The sequence below is a fragment of the Giraffa tippelskirchi genome, chromosome 8, assembly GCF_054371585.1.
Source record: "Giraffa tippelskirchi isolate mGirTip1 chromosome 8, T2T-mGirTip1v1.2.pri, whole genome shotgun sequence".
In the NCBI taxonomy this organism is placed as follows: Eukaryota; Metazoa; Chordata; class Mammalia; order Artiodactyla; family Giraffidae; genus Giraffa; species Giraffa tippelskirchi.
In genome coordinates, this window is record NC_137282.1 from 123,908,418 (window position 1) to 123,922,354 (window position 13,937).

The 13,937-nt window shown below is 50.6% G+C and overlaps 1 protein-coding gene across 4 annotated transcripts; it reads right to left on the minus strand.

The window, feature by feature from the left end:
- On the minus strand, window positions 1–8,332 carry TAP2 (transporter 2, ATP binding cassette subfamily B member). 4 transcript variants are annotated; one of them, XM_081519866.1, is made up of 12 exons: window positions 8,244–8,332; window positions 7,336–7,833; window positions 7,132–7,246; window positions 6,246–6,376; window positions 5,797–6,002; window positions 5,144–5,341; window positions 4,571–4,699; window positions 1,922–2,110; window positions 1,634–1,807; window positions 1,322–1,481; window positions 968–1,104; window positions 1–686 (listed from the first exon to the last, which is right to left on the minus strand). In XM_081519866.1, the coding sequence occupies exons 2-12, from the start codon at window positions 7,823–7,825 to the stop codon at window positions 447–449; spliced, it is 2,169 nt and encodes a 722-aa protein (XP_081375992.1). In that variant the 5' UTR covers window positions 7,826–7,833; window positions 8,244–8,332; the 3' UTR covers window positions 1–446. The 4 variants fall into 4 exon arrangements, with proteins under 4 accessions (XP_081375992.1, XP_081375993.1, XP_081375991.1 ...); XM_081519867.1 differs by having other exon boundaries at window positions 1–739; XM_081519865.1 differs by having other exon boundaries at window positions 8,084–8,332.
- Window positions 8,333–13,937: the final 5,605 nt, after the last annotated feature.

The following is a 13,937-nucleotide window of genomic DNA, read 5'->3' on the forward strand; positions in this document are numbered from 1 at the left end:
GCCGTTATCAAAGTTTTATTAATACTGTTAATTAGGGAACAGTGCTCTGCCCCTCCATATCCTAGTAGTCTCCAAAATATCAGAACCTGGTGGGAATTGAGAAAATTACAGAGAAGGGCAAACTCATGAATATTTATGTATCTCAAAGAACAATCCAAAGACTGATCAGACAGCCAGCAAAATAGTCATGGTGAGTATCTCTGGGACATGAAATAGTGCATAATTTTACTTTTGTCCTTCTTACCTGTCTTATTGTCTAAATTTACTATACAAATGTATGCTATTTATGTAAAGAAAAATAGTTTTAAATATATTCAAGATGCCACAGTACAGTACTCAACACTAGGCAAAGCTCTGTTCATCAAGGAACTAAGGTTCCTGGATGCAGAGAGATACCACGTCTCCCATTCCCCGCCCTCCCAGGGCCCCAGCGAAGTACCCACGGTCTAAATCCAATTCCAAAAACAACCAGCCAGGGGAACACCCCCAGGAAAACCCAAAGCAGGAGCTACTCCGGGTCGCTGAGATGGCCCTGAGCAGACCCGGGCGTGTCTGGGGTCTCCACTCTCTGGTTCTGCTGCACCAGCCAGGAGTAGAGGTCCTGCCCGTTCACGAGCTGCTCGGGCCCCTGCAGCCGCCCCTGCCTCAGCACCAGGACCTGGTCGGCGTTCTGAACCGTCTGCAGCCTGTGGGCGATCACCAGCACCGTGCGGGCCCCGTGAGCTCTCCAGTCCTGCAGCTGGAGGGGGAGGATCGCGATGCCCCGGGTGCCAGGTAAGAAGGGGCTGGACCACCCGGGCCCACGGGGCTTAGGGGGAAGAGGCGTGAGCCACGAGAAGGTAGCACAGAGCAGAAGGGCAAGGTCAGCGCTGCCCTCCACCCTCCGCGGGGTCAGGCAGCCTCAGAGGCATCGGGGAGGTCCCCGCCCGGCCCGGCCCCAGGAGGGGTCCCGCCGCCCCGCACTCACAGCCTGCTCACACTCCGCGTCCAGGGCGCTGGTGGCTTCATCCAGGATGAGGACGCGGGGGTCCCGCACGAGGGCCCGGGCGATGGCCAGACGTTGCTTCTGCCCCACCGCCAGCTGGCTGCCTTTCTCCCCCACCTCTGAGGAGACCGAGAAACCCTCTGCTCAGAGATAGGGGTCCGGACAACGCCCGCTTCACAAGCGCGGCTGGTACTTCCACAGGCGCCGCTCCGGAGGACGAGCGCCCGTGGCCGGGGGTGGCGGGGGGGGGGGGACCTCTGGGGCGGCCAGTTCTCTGGGAACACAGGCTCCCGAGGGGTCAGGCGGCCTCAGCGCCCAGGACGCGGGCGCAGGTACCTGTATCGAGCCCGAGCTCCAGCTCGCGGATGAACTCCTCCGCCCGGGCCGCCCGGGCCGCAGCCAGCACCTTCTCGTCGCTGCAGCCCTTCAGGCCGTAGGTGATGTTGTCCCTCACCGAGCCCGAGAACAGCACGGGCTCCTGCCCTACCAAGACCACCTGAGCGAGGCGACAGGAACAGAGGGCTGTGCGGAAACCCCCGCGGCAGGGACCTGCCCTTCCTTCTCGCCCGCCCCCCTCACCGCCGACCCCTTGGGTTCCCGCCCCAACCCCCTCCCCGGCCCGCGGCCCACGTTCTCCGTCCTGCCCACCTCGCGGTGCAGGTAGCGGTGCTCATACTGGGAGACGGGCGCCCCGTCCAGCAGCACCTGGCCCTCGGTGGGCTGGTACAGATTCTGCAGCAGCGCGGCCACCGTGCTCTTCCCAGACCCGTTGGACCCCACCAGCGCCGTCATCTGCCCAGGACTCAGGGTGAACGTCACACCCTAGAACAGCCGGGGAAGAGTCAGAGGCCTGCCCCCTTCTCCTGGCCTCCCCTCTCCTCGGAGGCCCATCATCCACGCAGGGAATCAGGGGCCCAGTCTTCCCTCATCGGGCACCTGGAGCGCAGGCTGATCAGGGCGACTGGGATATACAAAGGAGACGTTCTGGAAATTCACCAGGCCCTGCAGAGTGGGTGGGGCCAGAGTCCCCAGTGGAGGCAGATTTGGCTTTCGGTCCAGGTAGCGGAACACCTTCTCGGCTGCCCCCACGTTGCTCAGCATGTCCCCAAATATGTACACCAGGGTCTGCAAAACAGGAGGGCAGGGCTCAGCTAAGCAAAGGCAGCTGCACCAGGAACCAGCTTCCCAGCTCCTCACACAGCCCCGCCGCACTCCACCCCAGCTGGGCTTCTCCCCTTGTCCCAAAAAGATCACCACCTTTAATTTTTAAAGATTTAAAAAAAAAAAAAAAGAACTTTCTTAGAAAAGTTTTTTTAACTGGAGAAAGGAATGGCAACCCGCTCCAGTATTCTTGCCTGGAGAATTTCATGGACAGAGGAGCCTGGCGGGCTATAGTCCACGGGGTTGAAGACTGGGATGCAACTGAGCAACTAACACTTTCACTTTCGTGAATAATGAAGCAGATGGCTTCCATATGAGATAACTAGTATAAGAGTCTAAAAAAAAAAGATTTTTACAAAGAATTTTGGCTGCCCCAGGTGGCAAGTGGGACCCTAGTTGCCCCACCAGGGATCAAACCCATCCACCTTGCAGTGGAAGCACATTCCTAACCACTGGACCATCAGGAATAAGTGCATTTGACTCAACTTAAACTGGGCACCAACACCCCATTATTCCAATTTGTAATGTAAAGGATGGAGACATCTTTACTCCTCCCATCCAGCGTCACCTTCATCTCTAGACCTTTCCAGCTACTGTGCTGTGTTCCTTGCACACAGCTGTCTAGCCTGGTGAAACAGGGGCTCCTTAAATGCAAGCACTGTGCCCACCTCATCTTTGCAGCCACCAGACTGCCTCACACAGCTCTCCACATGTAAGAGATGTTTGCAAAAACTATAAACTAAAGCCCAAGATGCAGTAACTAATTACTTTTCAAAACTGGCACCGGGATGACCCGGAGGGATGGGATGGGGAGGGAGGTGGAAGGGGGGTTCTGGAAGGGGAAAACATGTACACCCATGGTGGATTCATGTCAATGTAAGGCAAAACAAATACAATATTGTAAAGTTAAAAAATAGAAAATAAACTAATCTAAAAAAAACTGGTATATATAAGGAGGGTGTCCCAGGAGGCTCAGTGGTAAAGAATCTGCCTGCCACACAGGCGACAAAGGTTCAATTCCTGGTCAGGAAGAATCCCTGGAGGAGGGCATGGCAACCTGCTCCAGTATTCTTGCCTTAATATCCCATGGACAGAGGAGCCTGGCAGGCTACAGTCCATGGGGTTGCAAACAGTCGAACAGGACTGAGCAACTGAGCACACATCTATAGGGAAAGAACTAAATGCTCATTCTACCTTTCCTAATCAAACTAGACCACTCAACAGCCAATCAGCACATAAGAAGACGTCTCCCCTAAGAGCTGCATCCTGGCTAATAAATGAAGGAATGACAAGGTGTCACTATTTTTGCAATCCTGAATAATTTAACAGATCGTGACACTAAGCTTTATTGATTGTTGCCACCAAAGATGTATATGAGAGAGAAAAAAAGAGATCAATATAATATATACCTCTATGAAACGTGGAAATCTGACCACTGACTGTATTTGGTGAGCTTATTGTTAATTTTTTTGGTATGATCATGGCTTTGTGGTTATATATTTGTAATGTTTACATTTAGAGATACATATTCACAGATGAAACCATATCTTGGCTTTGATTCAAAGTAATATGGGTGGGGAGAGGTCGGTGGGTGGTACAGATGAAACAAGATTGGCCATGAGTTGATAACTGTTAGATGCTGGGAGATAAAAAACAAGGTCCCCCTGTATAGCACAGAGAACTATAGTCTATATCCTCTGATATATACACACAATTATATATAAAATAGGTAACTAATAAGGACCTACTGTAGAGCACAGGGAACTCTACTCAAAATGCTGTAATGAAACTACATGGGAAAAGAATCTAAAAAAGAATGGATATATATATATATATATATGCATAACTGATTCACTTTGCTGTACACCTGAAATTGTCATAATGTTGTTAATCAGCTGCTGCTGCTGCTGCTAAGTCGCGTCAGTCGTGTCCGACTCTGTGCGACCCCATAGACGGCAGCCCACCAGGCTCCTCTCTCCATGGGATTCTCCAGGCAAGAACACTGGAATGGGTTGCCATGTCCTTCTCCAGTGCAGGAAAGTGAAAAGTGAAAGTGAAGCTGCTCAGTCATGTCCGACTCTTTGCGACCCCATGGACTGCAGCCTACCAGGCTCCTCCGTCCATGGGCTTTTCCAGGCAAGAGTACTGGAGTGGGCTGCCATTGCCTTCTCCACATGTTAACCTGCTATATACCAATATACAATAAAAAGTTTTCTTTAAAAAAATTAAAATAAACAAAAAGTTAAAAAAAAAGATGCTGAGTACAAGAGGGTTCATGTTTATAGATTTATCATTTTCCTCTTTTTTTAACCCAAGTTTGAAATTTTAAATGACAGTGAGTTGGGGTCATTTCAGTTTGTTTTTTAAGGGGAACAAATAGAAGCCAAAGGAGGAAAATGAGAGCACGCACAGCTCCCGACTCACGTGCATGTAATTGCCCACGTCCTCCTGGTAGAGCAGGAAGGAGAGCAGCCCGCCGCGGGTGAGGTCCCCAGCCAGGATCTGCTGCAGTGCACAGTTCAGCAAGAGCACCTTCACCGCCAAGTGCAGCATCTGGACGGAGAAGAAAGGGGGCCTGAGGGCCTCCCACTCTTTGGCCTCCCTGCCCCGACGACGAGACATTCCATCCGACACAAAACCACCTGTTACACTACATTCACTCGACTCTGTAACTACAATAAGTAATATAAACTTTGAAGATGTTGGAGCCAGGTGGCAAATGAAGGAATAAATGGATGGATGCTTGACACGAACTGCAAATGAACGAACACAGACTTTTCTTCTTTCAAGTATTTTGTGCTTTGTGCACAAAGAGGATTGAAAACAGGAGAGTGAGATCCCCCGGAAAAACTGGGGGCTAACAAATCACTCATCACCTACCTCCCAACAGAGAAGAGACACATGAAAAAGATGGCACTGGCAAAGGCATCAGGAACCCCAAGGACCCCCAAGACCAGCCCCGACCTGCACCCTTCCTCCAGCCCTCAGCTTGCTCACCCTCCTTAAGAGCAGATAGAGGGCCTGTTCCAGGTCCCGTCGCCACCACAGCCGCCGGCATCGTTCAAGGGCGTCCTTATAGCGACGGACCTCTTGCTCCTCGGCTCCAAAACTGCGCACGGTCTGCAGCCCTCCAACCGACTCCCGCACCACCTGCCCGGCTTTCGCCACAGCGTCCTGGATCTCCAGAAGGACTGCCTGGAACAGCGGGGCCAAGGATGGAGCAGGCCAATTTGGCAGAAGACAGCCAACCCCCCCCCGCCATAGCCCACTCCAGTCCCTTCACCCTAAGTGAAGTACGACAGAGAAAGACAAATATTATATGATATTGTTTATATGTGCAATCTAAAAAAATAATACAAGTGAATCTATACACAAAACAGAAACAGACTCACAGACATAAAAAAAAAAACAAAATAACTTATGGTTACCAAAGGTGGAGGAGGGGATACATTTGGAGTTTGAGGTTAACAGATATAAATCACTAACACAAAGTAGATAAGCAACAAGAATTTAAAGTATAGCGCAGGGAGCCACATTCAACATCTGAAAATCTCTCCCTCTCTCCCCACTCCTCTCTCGGAAACACACACGTTCACATAAAGTCCCTGGGGTGTGGTCTTCCCTGGGGATTCCCCAGCATCCGCACATACCTGATGGCGGGCATTGTACACCTTTTCAGCCGCTATCGTGAGAGGCACCTCGAACAGAGAGAGGAAGGTGAGTCGAGGTGACAGGTTGAGCATGAAGCTGTAAAGTCCCAGCACTTTCACCAGGCTTCGACACAGCACATTGGTGTTCAAAGGAAGCCAAGTACTCATCAGTTTGGTATCCGAGCTCAGCCGGGAATTCAGCTCCCCTGGGCAGGACAGAACAGGCATGGAAACCACGTGTTGTAATGCAGAACCCCCAGAAACTCCCTCCTGACCTCCCGATCATCTCACGGAGCCCTCCCTCCTTGCAAGACAGGTCCCCAAAGAGAGAAAAGCAGCTCCCGGCCCTGGCACCAGGGATGCAGGCAGGACCAGCTGGGTGCAGGTGGGCGGCAGCAGATGGGCAAGAAACATGCAGGGGGACCCCAGACCTGCACCCCAGGCCTTACCTGTCTTAGTCTCTTGGAAGAAAGGGAGGTCCTGGCGCAGGAGGGAGGAGAAAAGTATCTCCCGGATCCGCAGGTTGATTCTGGACATGGTGAAGAGGAAGATGCTTCCTCGGCAGCCTGCACACAGTGAGCTGCGGGGAGAGAGGGTTGGAGGATGAAGGGGAGAGAGATGCAGAGAGGAAGGCGGAGGGAAGGAGAAGCAAAAGCACAAAGTTGGGGGTAGTATATCAAGAGAGCAGAAGAGAAACAAATAAGAGATATGAGGGGCAGGAATCAACAGAGGAAGGAGAAAAGAGGACCTGGTGAACCTCATCCTGGTCCCAGCCCTACCAAGTAGTTAGTTAGTTAGTTTGTAGACAGCAGATTTCTGGCTGTGTTGAAAAACAAAAGGGAAAGTAAATACAGTGACGAGTAAAGATGTTGGAAAGAAAGGTGACAAGGCTCAGAGTAAGAGCTTCCGAGACTGACAAGATGAGTCAGGGAAGAAGGGTCAGGATGGACAAACACGCCCCCCACCCCCCGACAACAGGCTAACTGTGGAAACAAACACAAGCTGGGAGGTCAGAGTCAGGAAAGAGAAATGGAACTTCAAGGAGATAAAAATGCCTAGAGGCAACTGAGAGACATTCCCTTCAACACAAAAACACCTATTGTACTACACTCACTCGTATCTGAACTATAATAAGCAATGTAAACTTTGAAGATTTTGGAGCCAGGTGGCGAATGAAGGAGTAAATGGATGGATGCTTGACACAGAACGGTGAATGAACAAATACAGGCTTTTCTTCGTTTTGAGTGTTTTGTGCTTTGTGCACAAAGGGGATTGAAAACAGGAGAGTGAGGTCCCCTGGAAAAACTGGGGGCTAACAAATCGCTCATCACCTACCTCCCAACAGAGAAGAGACACATGAAAAAGATGGCGCTGGCAAAGGCATCAGGATCAAAGTCACCCCCCAGGATGTCAATCACCCGGCCAGAATAGTAAGGGAGCAGGGTCTCACCTGCAACAGACGTGAGGACCACAGGCAGAGTGCGGCTGCCAAGGGGCCTCCTCCCAACCCCTGGGTCCCCACGCCCTCTCCCCACTCACCCAATACGGCCAGAGAGAGGAAGGAGAAGGCGGCAACCAGGAAAGGCAGGTCAGGCCTGGAGAGCTTCAGCAGCCTCCACATCAACGCTCTGTTCTTCTGGCCCTGCCCCTCCGCCTTGGCTCCTGGAGGGCTCAGCACGGCCCACAGGGCGCTGCTCAGGCCCACCGCCCCGTACCCCAGCAGCAGCCAGGCCCAGGGGGCTGCAGCCACTCTGACCGGAGGGGCGCTCAAGGCCCCGGGGACCAGAGCCCTCAGGGAGAGAAACAGGGGGGTCACTAGGCAGAGGGGGGGCAGCAGCGTTTCCACACACCCCAGCAGCCCTCCCAGCCTCAGCAGCCCCCAAAGGCCACCGAGTCGCAAGGTGCCCTCCAGCCACAGGCCCGGAAGCCCGCGGGGAAGCAGGGCCCCCAGGGGCCCCTGCAGCATCCAGAGCAAGGCCAAGTCCGCCAGCAGCAGGGAAGCCCAGGGTCTCAGGTCCGAGCGCCACATGGCGAGATCTAGGGGTGGAAGAGAAGGACAGAGGTGCCTTCCAGTCCCTGTCCCCACTCCCACTCTGCCCAAGCGGCCGCTGGTTTCCCTTTTTTTTTTTTTTAACCCTGTGCTGCCCTGAAAGATGCCCTGGGTACCCCGTCTCACCAGCACCCCCATCCTAGGACCCAAGGCATTCGGCCTGATAGAGGGAGCTGGGAAGCCTGACCAACTGCAGCCTCATCCTCTAAAACATGTCCCGTGACCCCCTCCGCATACCTCGGCTCCGCCAGCCGCCGCCGAGTTCCCGGGGGCCAGACGATGCCCGCCGCGCTCCCCAGGCCCCCGGTCCAAAGGGGCGGGAGGCGGAGGCGCAGCGCGCGTGCCGGGCGGGCTGCGCCTGTGTCAGCGTTCTTGGTTTCCACGCGCACGAGCTCACCAGTAGGGGCTCCCGGGCTCTTTGCTGGCGTGCCGAGGGCTGAGCTCTGAGGTCCCCTTGCGCGGTCTCCGCTCCGTCACGCTTCTGTCGGCGGGAGAGGCTCCCCCCAGCCCGGGACGGCCAGGCTCCTGGGCTTTCGCTTTTGCTTTCGCTTCCGCCTCGGCAGCCGCCGCCTGGCTGCGCGCCTAGCGGCCGGCCGGGGGCGCGCGACACCCGCGAGCCGCGAGACAGGTGCCCGAAGCCGGCTCCACGTGCCAGGGCGAGTCTGCCACCCTTAGCCACAGGTCCTCTGTCGTAGGAAACTACTGCACTTCTTAAAACTGGCATGAAGTAAGATGACGCTGTTTCAAGGATTGGGATGCTTTGCAATCAAAGAACCGCGGAATTTTCTTACCTCCGCTCTGAGGTGATTGCAGCCGTGAAATTAAAAGACACTTGCTCCTTGGAAGGAAAGTTATGACCACCTAGATAGCATATTAAAAAGCGGAGACATTACTTTGCCAACAAGGTCCGTCTAGTTAAAGCTATGGTTTTTCCAGTAGTCATGTATGAATGTGAGAGTTGGACTATAAAGAAAGCTGAGTGCAGAAGAATTGATGCTTTTGAACTGTGGTGTTGGAGAAGACTCTTAAAGAGTCCCTTGGACTGCAAGGATATCCAACCAGTCCATCCTAAAGGAGATCAGTCCTGGGTGTTCATTGGAAGGACTGATGTTGAAGCTGAAACTCCAATACTTTGGCCACCTGATGCGAAGAGCTGACTCATTGGAAAAGACCCTGATGCTGGGAAAGATTGAGGGCAGGAGGAGAAGGGGACGACAGAGGATGAGATGGCTGGATGGCATCACCCACCCAATGGACCTGGGTTTGGGTGGACTCCGGGAGTTGGTGATGGACAGGGAGGCCTGGCGTGCTGCGTTCCATGGGTCGCAAAGAGTCAGATACAACTGAGGGACTGAACTGAACTGAGCCTATTTTGAGAACAGCCCTCTTTCCCTCATCCAAGTTCCAGTTGTGGGATCTTGGGTTTAAAAAAAAACAAACAGAGCAGAGACCAAGTGAGAAATAAGCAGGACTTCTGCGAAGGAGCAGCCCCTCCACTCTCACCAGGACCTGTGAGTTTCCACCTGCAGATTCTTATCTGAGAAGGCGCTCACCCCACATCCGGTCTTCCTCAACATAGCTCCTGAGCAAGCTCAGAAGCCTCTAAATTTGTGCTTCAGTTATTTGGGGAATGCCTTCATCATATGAGGAAAGCGGACTTTGTTTCTTGGTCTACTCTAACACTGATTAGCTCAGTAATTGGGTTTCTATAGGTCCTAGCAGACCCAGAGCCCATTTGTGGAACATGCAGATGGGTTTATTCCAGAAATAACTCTTCTGGTTGAAACTACCTCCCAGACTCAAAATGTCCCCTAAGGGAGGACCACTTGAATTCCAAACCACCCTCTTGAAATGTTATTGGCACAATTACCATGTTCAGTTCAGTTCAGTCGCTCAGTCGTGCCCGACTCTTTGCGACCCCATAAATTGCAGCACGCCAGGCCTCTCTGTCCATCACCAACTCCCGGAGTCTACCCAAACCCATGACCATCGAGTCGGTGATGCCATCCAACCATCTCATCCTCTGTCGTCCCCTTCTCCTCCCGCCCCCAATCCTACCCAGCATTAGGATCTTTTCCAGTGAGTCAACCCTTCACATGAGGTGGCCAAAGTATTGGAGTTTCAGCTTCAACATCAGACCTTCCAATGAACACACAGGATTGATCTTTTTTAGGATGGATTGATTGGATCTCCTTGCAGTCCAAGGGACTCTCAAGAGTCTTCTCCAACACCACAGTTCAAAAACATCAATTCTGTGGCGCTCAGCTTTCTTCACCATCCAACTCTCACATCCATACATGACCACTGGAAAAACAATAGCCTTGACTAGACGTACTTGTGTTGGCAAAGTAATGTCTCTACTTTTAAATATTCTATCTAGGTTGGCCATAACCTTCCTTCCAAGGAGTAAGCGTCTTTTAATTTCATGGCTGCAATCACCATCAGCAGTGATTTTGGAGCCCAAAAAAATAAAGTCTGACACTGTTTCCACTGTTTTCCCATCTATTTCCCATGAAGTGATGGAACCAAATGCCATGATCTTAGTTTTCTGAACGTTGAGGTTTAAGCCAACTTTTTCACTCTCCTCTTTCACCTTCATCAAGAGGCTCTTTAGTTCTTCTTCACTTTCTGCCATAAGGGTGGTGTCATCCGCATATCTGAGGTTATTGATATTTCTCCCGGCAATCTTGATTCCAGCTTGTGTTTCTTCCAGCCCAGCATTTCTCATGATGTACTCTGCACATAAGTTAAATAAGCAGGGTGACAATATACAGCCTTGACGGACTCCTTTTCCTATTTGGAACCAGTCTGTTGTTCCATGCCCAGTTCTAACTGTTGCTTCCTGACCTGCATACAGGTTTCTCAAGAGACAGGTCAGATGGTCTGGTATTCCCATCTCTTTCAGAATTTTCCACAGTTTATTGTGATCCACACAGTCAAAGGCTTTGGCATAGTCAATAAAGCAGAAATAGATGTTTTTCTGGAACTCTCTTGCTTTTTCAATGATCCAGTGGATATTGGCAATTTGATCTCCGGTTCCTCTGCCTTTTCTAAAACCAGCTTGAACATCTGGAAGTTCACGGTTCACGTATTGCTGAAGCCTGGCTTGGAGAATTTTGAGCATTACTTTACTAGCATGTGAGATGAGTGCAATTGTGTGGTAGCTTGAGCATTCTTTGGCATTGCCTTTCTTTGGGATTGGAACGAAGACTGACCTCTTCCAGTCCTGTGGCCACTGCTGAGTTTTCCAAATTTGCTGGCATATCGAGTGCAGCACTTTCACAGCATCACCTCTGAGGATTTGAAATAGCTCAACTGGAATTCCATCACCTCCACTAGCTTTGTTCGTAGTGATGCTTTCCAAGGCCCACTTGACTTCACATTCCAGGATGTCTGGCTCTAGGTGAGTGATCACACCATCGTGATTATCTGGGTCATGAAGATCTTTTTTGTACAGTTCTTCTGTGTATTCTTGCCACCTCTTCTTAATATCTTCTGCTTCTGTTAGGTCCCTACCATTTCTTTCCTTTATCGAGCCTATCTTTGCATGAAATGTTCCTTTGGTATCTCTAATTTTCTTGAAGAGATCTCTAGTCTTTCCCAATCTGTTGTTTTCCTCTATTTCCTTGCACTGAACACTGAGGAAGGCTTTCTTATCTCTCCTTGCTATTCTTTGGAACTCTGCATTCAGATGGGAATATCTTTCCTTTTCTCCTTTGCTTTTCACTTCTCTTCTCTTCCCAGCTATCTGTAAGGCCTCCTCAGACAGCCATTTTGCTTTTTTGCATTTCTTTTCTATAGGGATTTTCTTGATCCCTGTCTCCTCTACAATGTCACGAACCTCTGTCCATAGTGAGTCACTTCCAATTTAGATTTGAAGTTAGGAAATTATTTCAACTTCTCCAGCCCTGTTCATTCTGGAATTTTAAGGATCTCTAATAAAAAAAAAAAAAAAAAAACTCCACACTCAGCTGCTTTCTACTTACAAGCTTTTCTCTTGATTAACTCTCCTGGGAAAGTAACACCGTCCTGCTTCTCCCTGCAGGCCCAACATAATTCAGAGAATCTCACAATGAGGACCTCCCTAGCTATCACGTGGGATGCTTCTAATCCAGGAGACATGGTTCGATCCTTGGTTAAATGATTTTAATATTTAATAGAGGGTTATCTGGCTTGATTTCAATAGACAGTCATTAAAAGAAGAGAAATAGAAACAATTGAGAAAAGTAAACAGCACATACATCACCAAATTGGGCCAACCGACATTCCGACTTAAACAGCTGGGAAGTCCCTCGTTAACTGCAATCTGGAGTCCTAGTTAGGAAAAGTTCCGGAGTGGTGCATCCACCCCACAAATTTCAGTTTCAGGGGCTCCTGATTATAATCCGAAGCCACAGACTGATATCATGAGTTTGTGTGCAAAAATACAGCTCTGGTTTTACTTTAACCTTTTTATAATGCTGTTTCTTTTACCTTGTGAGTCATAGGATTTCATTATATCTTGGGGGATTGACCAGACCTCCAGGGGCTCAAGAATTCCAAGGTCCACCCCTTTCTTTTTTTTTTTTTAATATAATTTTATTTTTTTATTTATTTTTGGCTGTGCTGGGTCTTTATTGCTGCTCAGGATTTTCTCTAGTTGCTTGCGTGGGCTTCTCATTGCAGTGGCTTTCTCTTGTTGCCAAGCACAGGATCTAGGACAGGAGGGCTTCGGTAGCTGTGGCTCTGGGCTCAGCAGTCTGGCTCCGGGCTCTAGAGCACAGGCTCAGTGCTTGCAGCACTTGGGCTTAGTTGCTCCGAGACACGTGGGATCTTTCTGGATCAGGGGTCAAACTGGTGTCTCCTGCACTGGCAGGTGGATTCTTCACCTCTAAGCCACCGGGGAAGCCCCACCACTATCTTTCTTATCTCAAGTACCACCTGACTTGCTCTGCTTGCAGACAGCCACAGCATTGAGCAGTGTCCAGGCAGGTCAGAAGCAGGTCAGAGGCCTGCTCTCCTGCTTCTGAAGCCGGAACAAGGCTACAGAAGCAGGTCAGAGGCCTGCTCTCCTGCTTCTGAAGCCGGAACAAGGCTACAGAAGCAGGTCAGAGGCCTGCTCTCCTGCTTCTGAAGCCGGAACAAGGCTTCCTCCATTTTAATTTCCCTAACAAGTCAGAGGACTAAGATCCCACATACCATGCAGCACAGCCAAAAGAAAAAGAAAATCTCACTATGCCTGTCTCATCTTTCTAACCTGGTTACTTTTTCCTCCTTTTTTCCACCTTCAGCGAAGCCTCCTTATCTCCTCTTCCACTTCAATCGCAGTCTTGTCATCTTGCAATGAGTGTGACCCATCATGAAACTGAATGGCTAATGTCTATCTTTCCATGTAATATCCAGTCTCTCTGAAACAGGAGGGAAGAGGGCAGGGCCCAACCTTTAAAAGAATGACAGAGCCCAAGGGCACAACGTAACTCGACCGAACCAAACAGGTCCAAGATGGTGGACAGTGGGCTCACCCTAGACCTTGATCCTGGGTGTGTGCTCACTGTAACACAGAAACAAGCTAAATGACACACCCACAAGGCGCCATGACAGTTCCAAGATCAATCATCAGAGACCCAAAAGTGGGCGGGGGCCCAGTTCCTGGAAATCTCCACCCCTTCCCCAAAAGAGTTGGAATAATCCTCCCACTCATTAGCCTATGAAGTTACCCAGCCCATAAAAGCTAACCATACTACATTTCAAGCCCATTCTCGCCTTCTGAGAGGGCCCACACTCTGTGGAGTGTGTTTCTCTCTAAACAAATCCACTTCTTACCTATCACTTTGTCTCTCACTGAATTCATTCTTCAATGAGACGTCAAGAAACCAGGTGTGTGATCTCAGTCAGAAGATCCTGAGTTTTGCCTGGGTTCACACACCCTGGCCACGTGGGTTCGAGTCCCAATCTGAGGTGAACGGTTTCATCTCCACAGGGCTACTTGAGATAAATGGGGCTACATTTACAATTCCCGCACACATGTGAGGAGGAATCGTGTCCCTCCTATTCTAACAAAGTCAAACCCGCACACGTGTGAGGAGGAATCTTGTCCCTCCTATTCTAACGA

Coding starts and splice junctions, on each gene's coding strand:
- TAP2 (XM_081519866.1), bottom strand. CDS start 7,825: ATGTGGCGCTCGGACCTGAGACCCTGGGCTTCCCTGCTGCTGGCGGAC. Junction 7,247..7,335: donor CCTCTCTCTGGCCGTATTGG/GTGAGTGGGGAG, acceptor CGTCTGTTGCAG/GTGAGACCCTGCTCCCTTAC. Junction 687..967: donor ACGCGGAGTGTGAGCAGGCT/GTGAGTGCGGGG, acceptor GATCGCCCACAG/GCTGCAGACGGTTCAGAACG.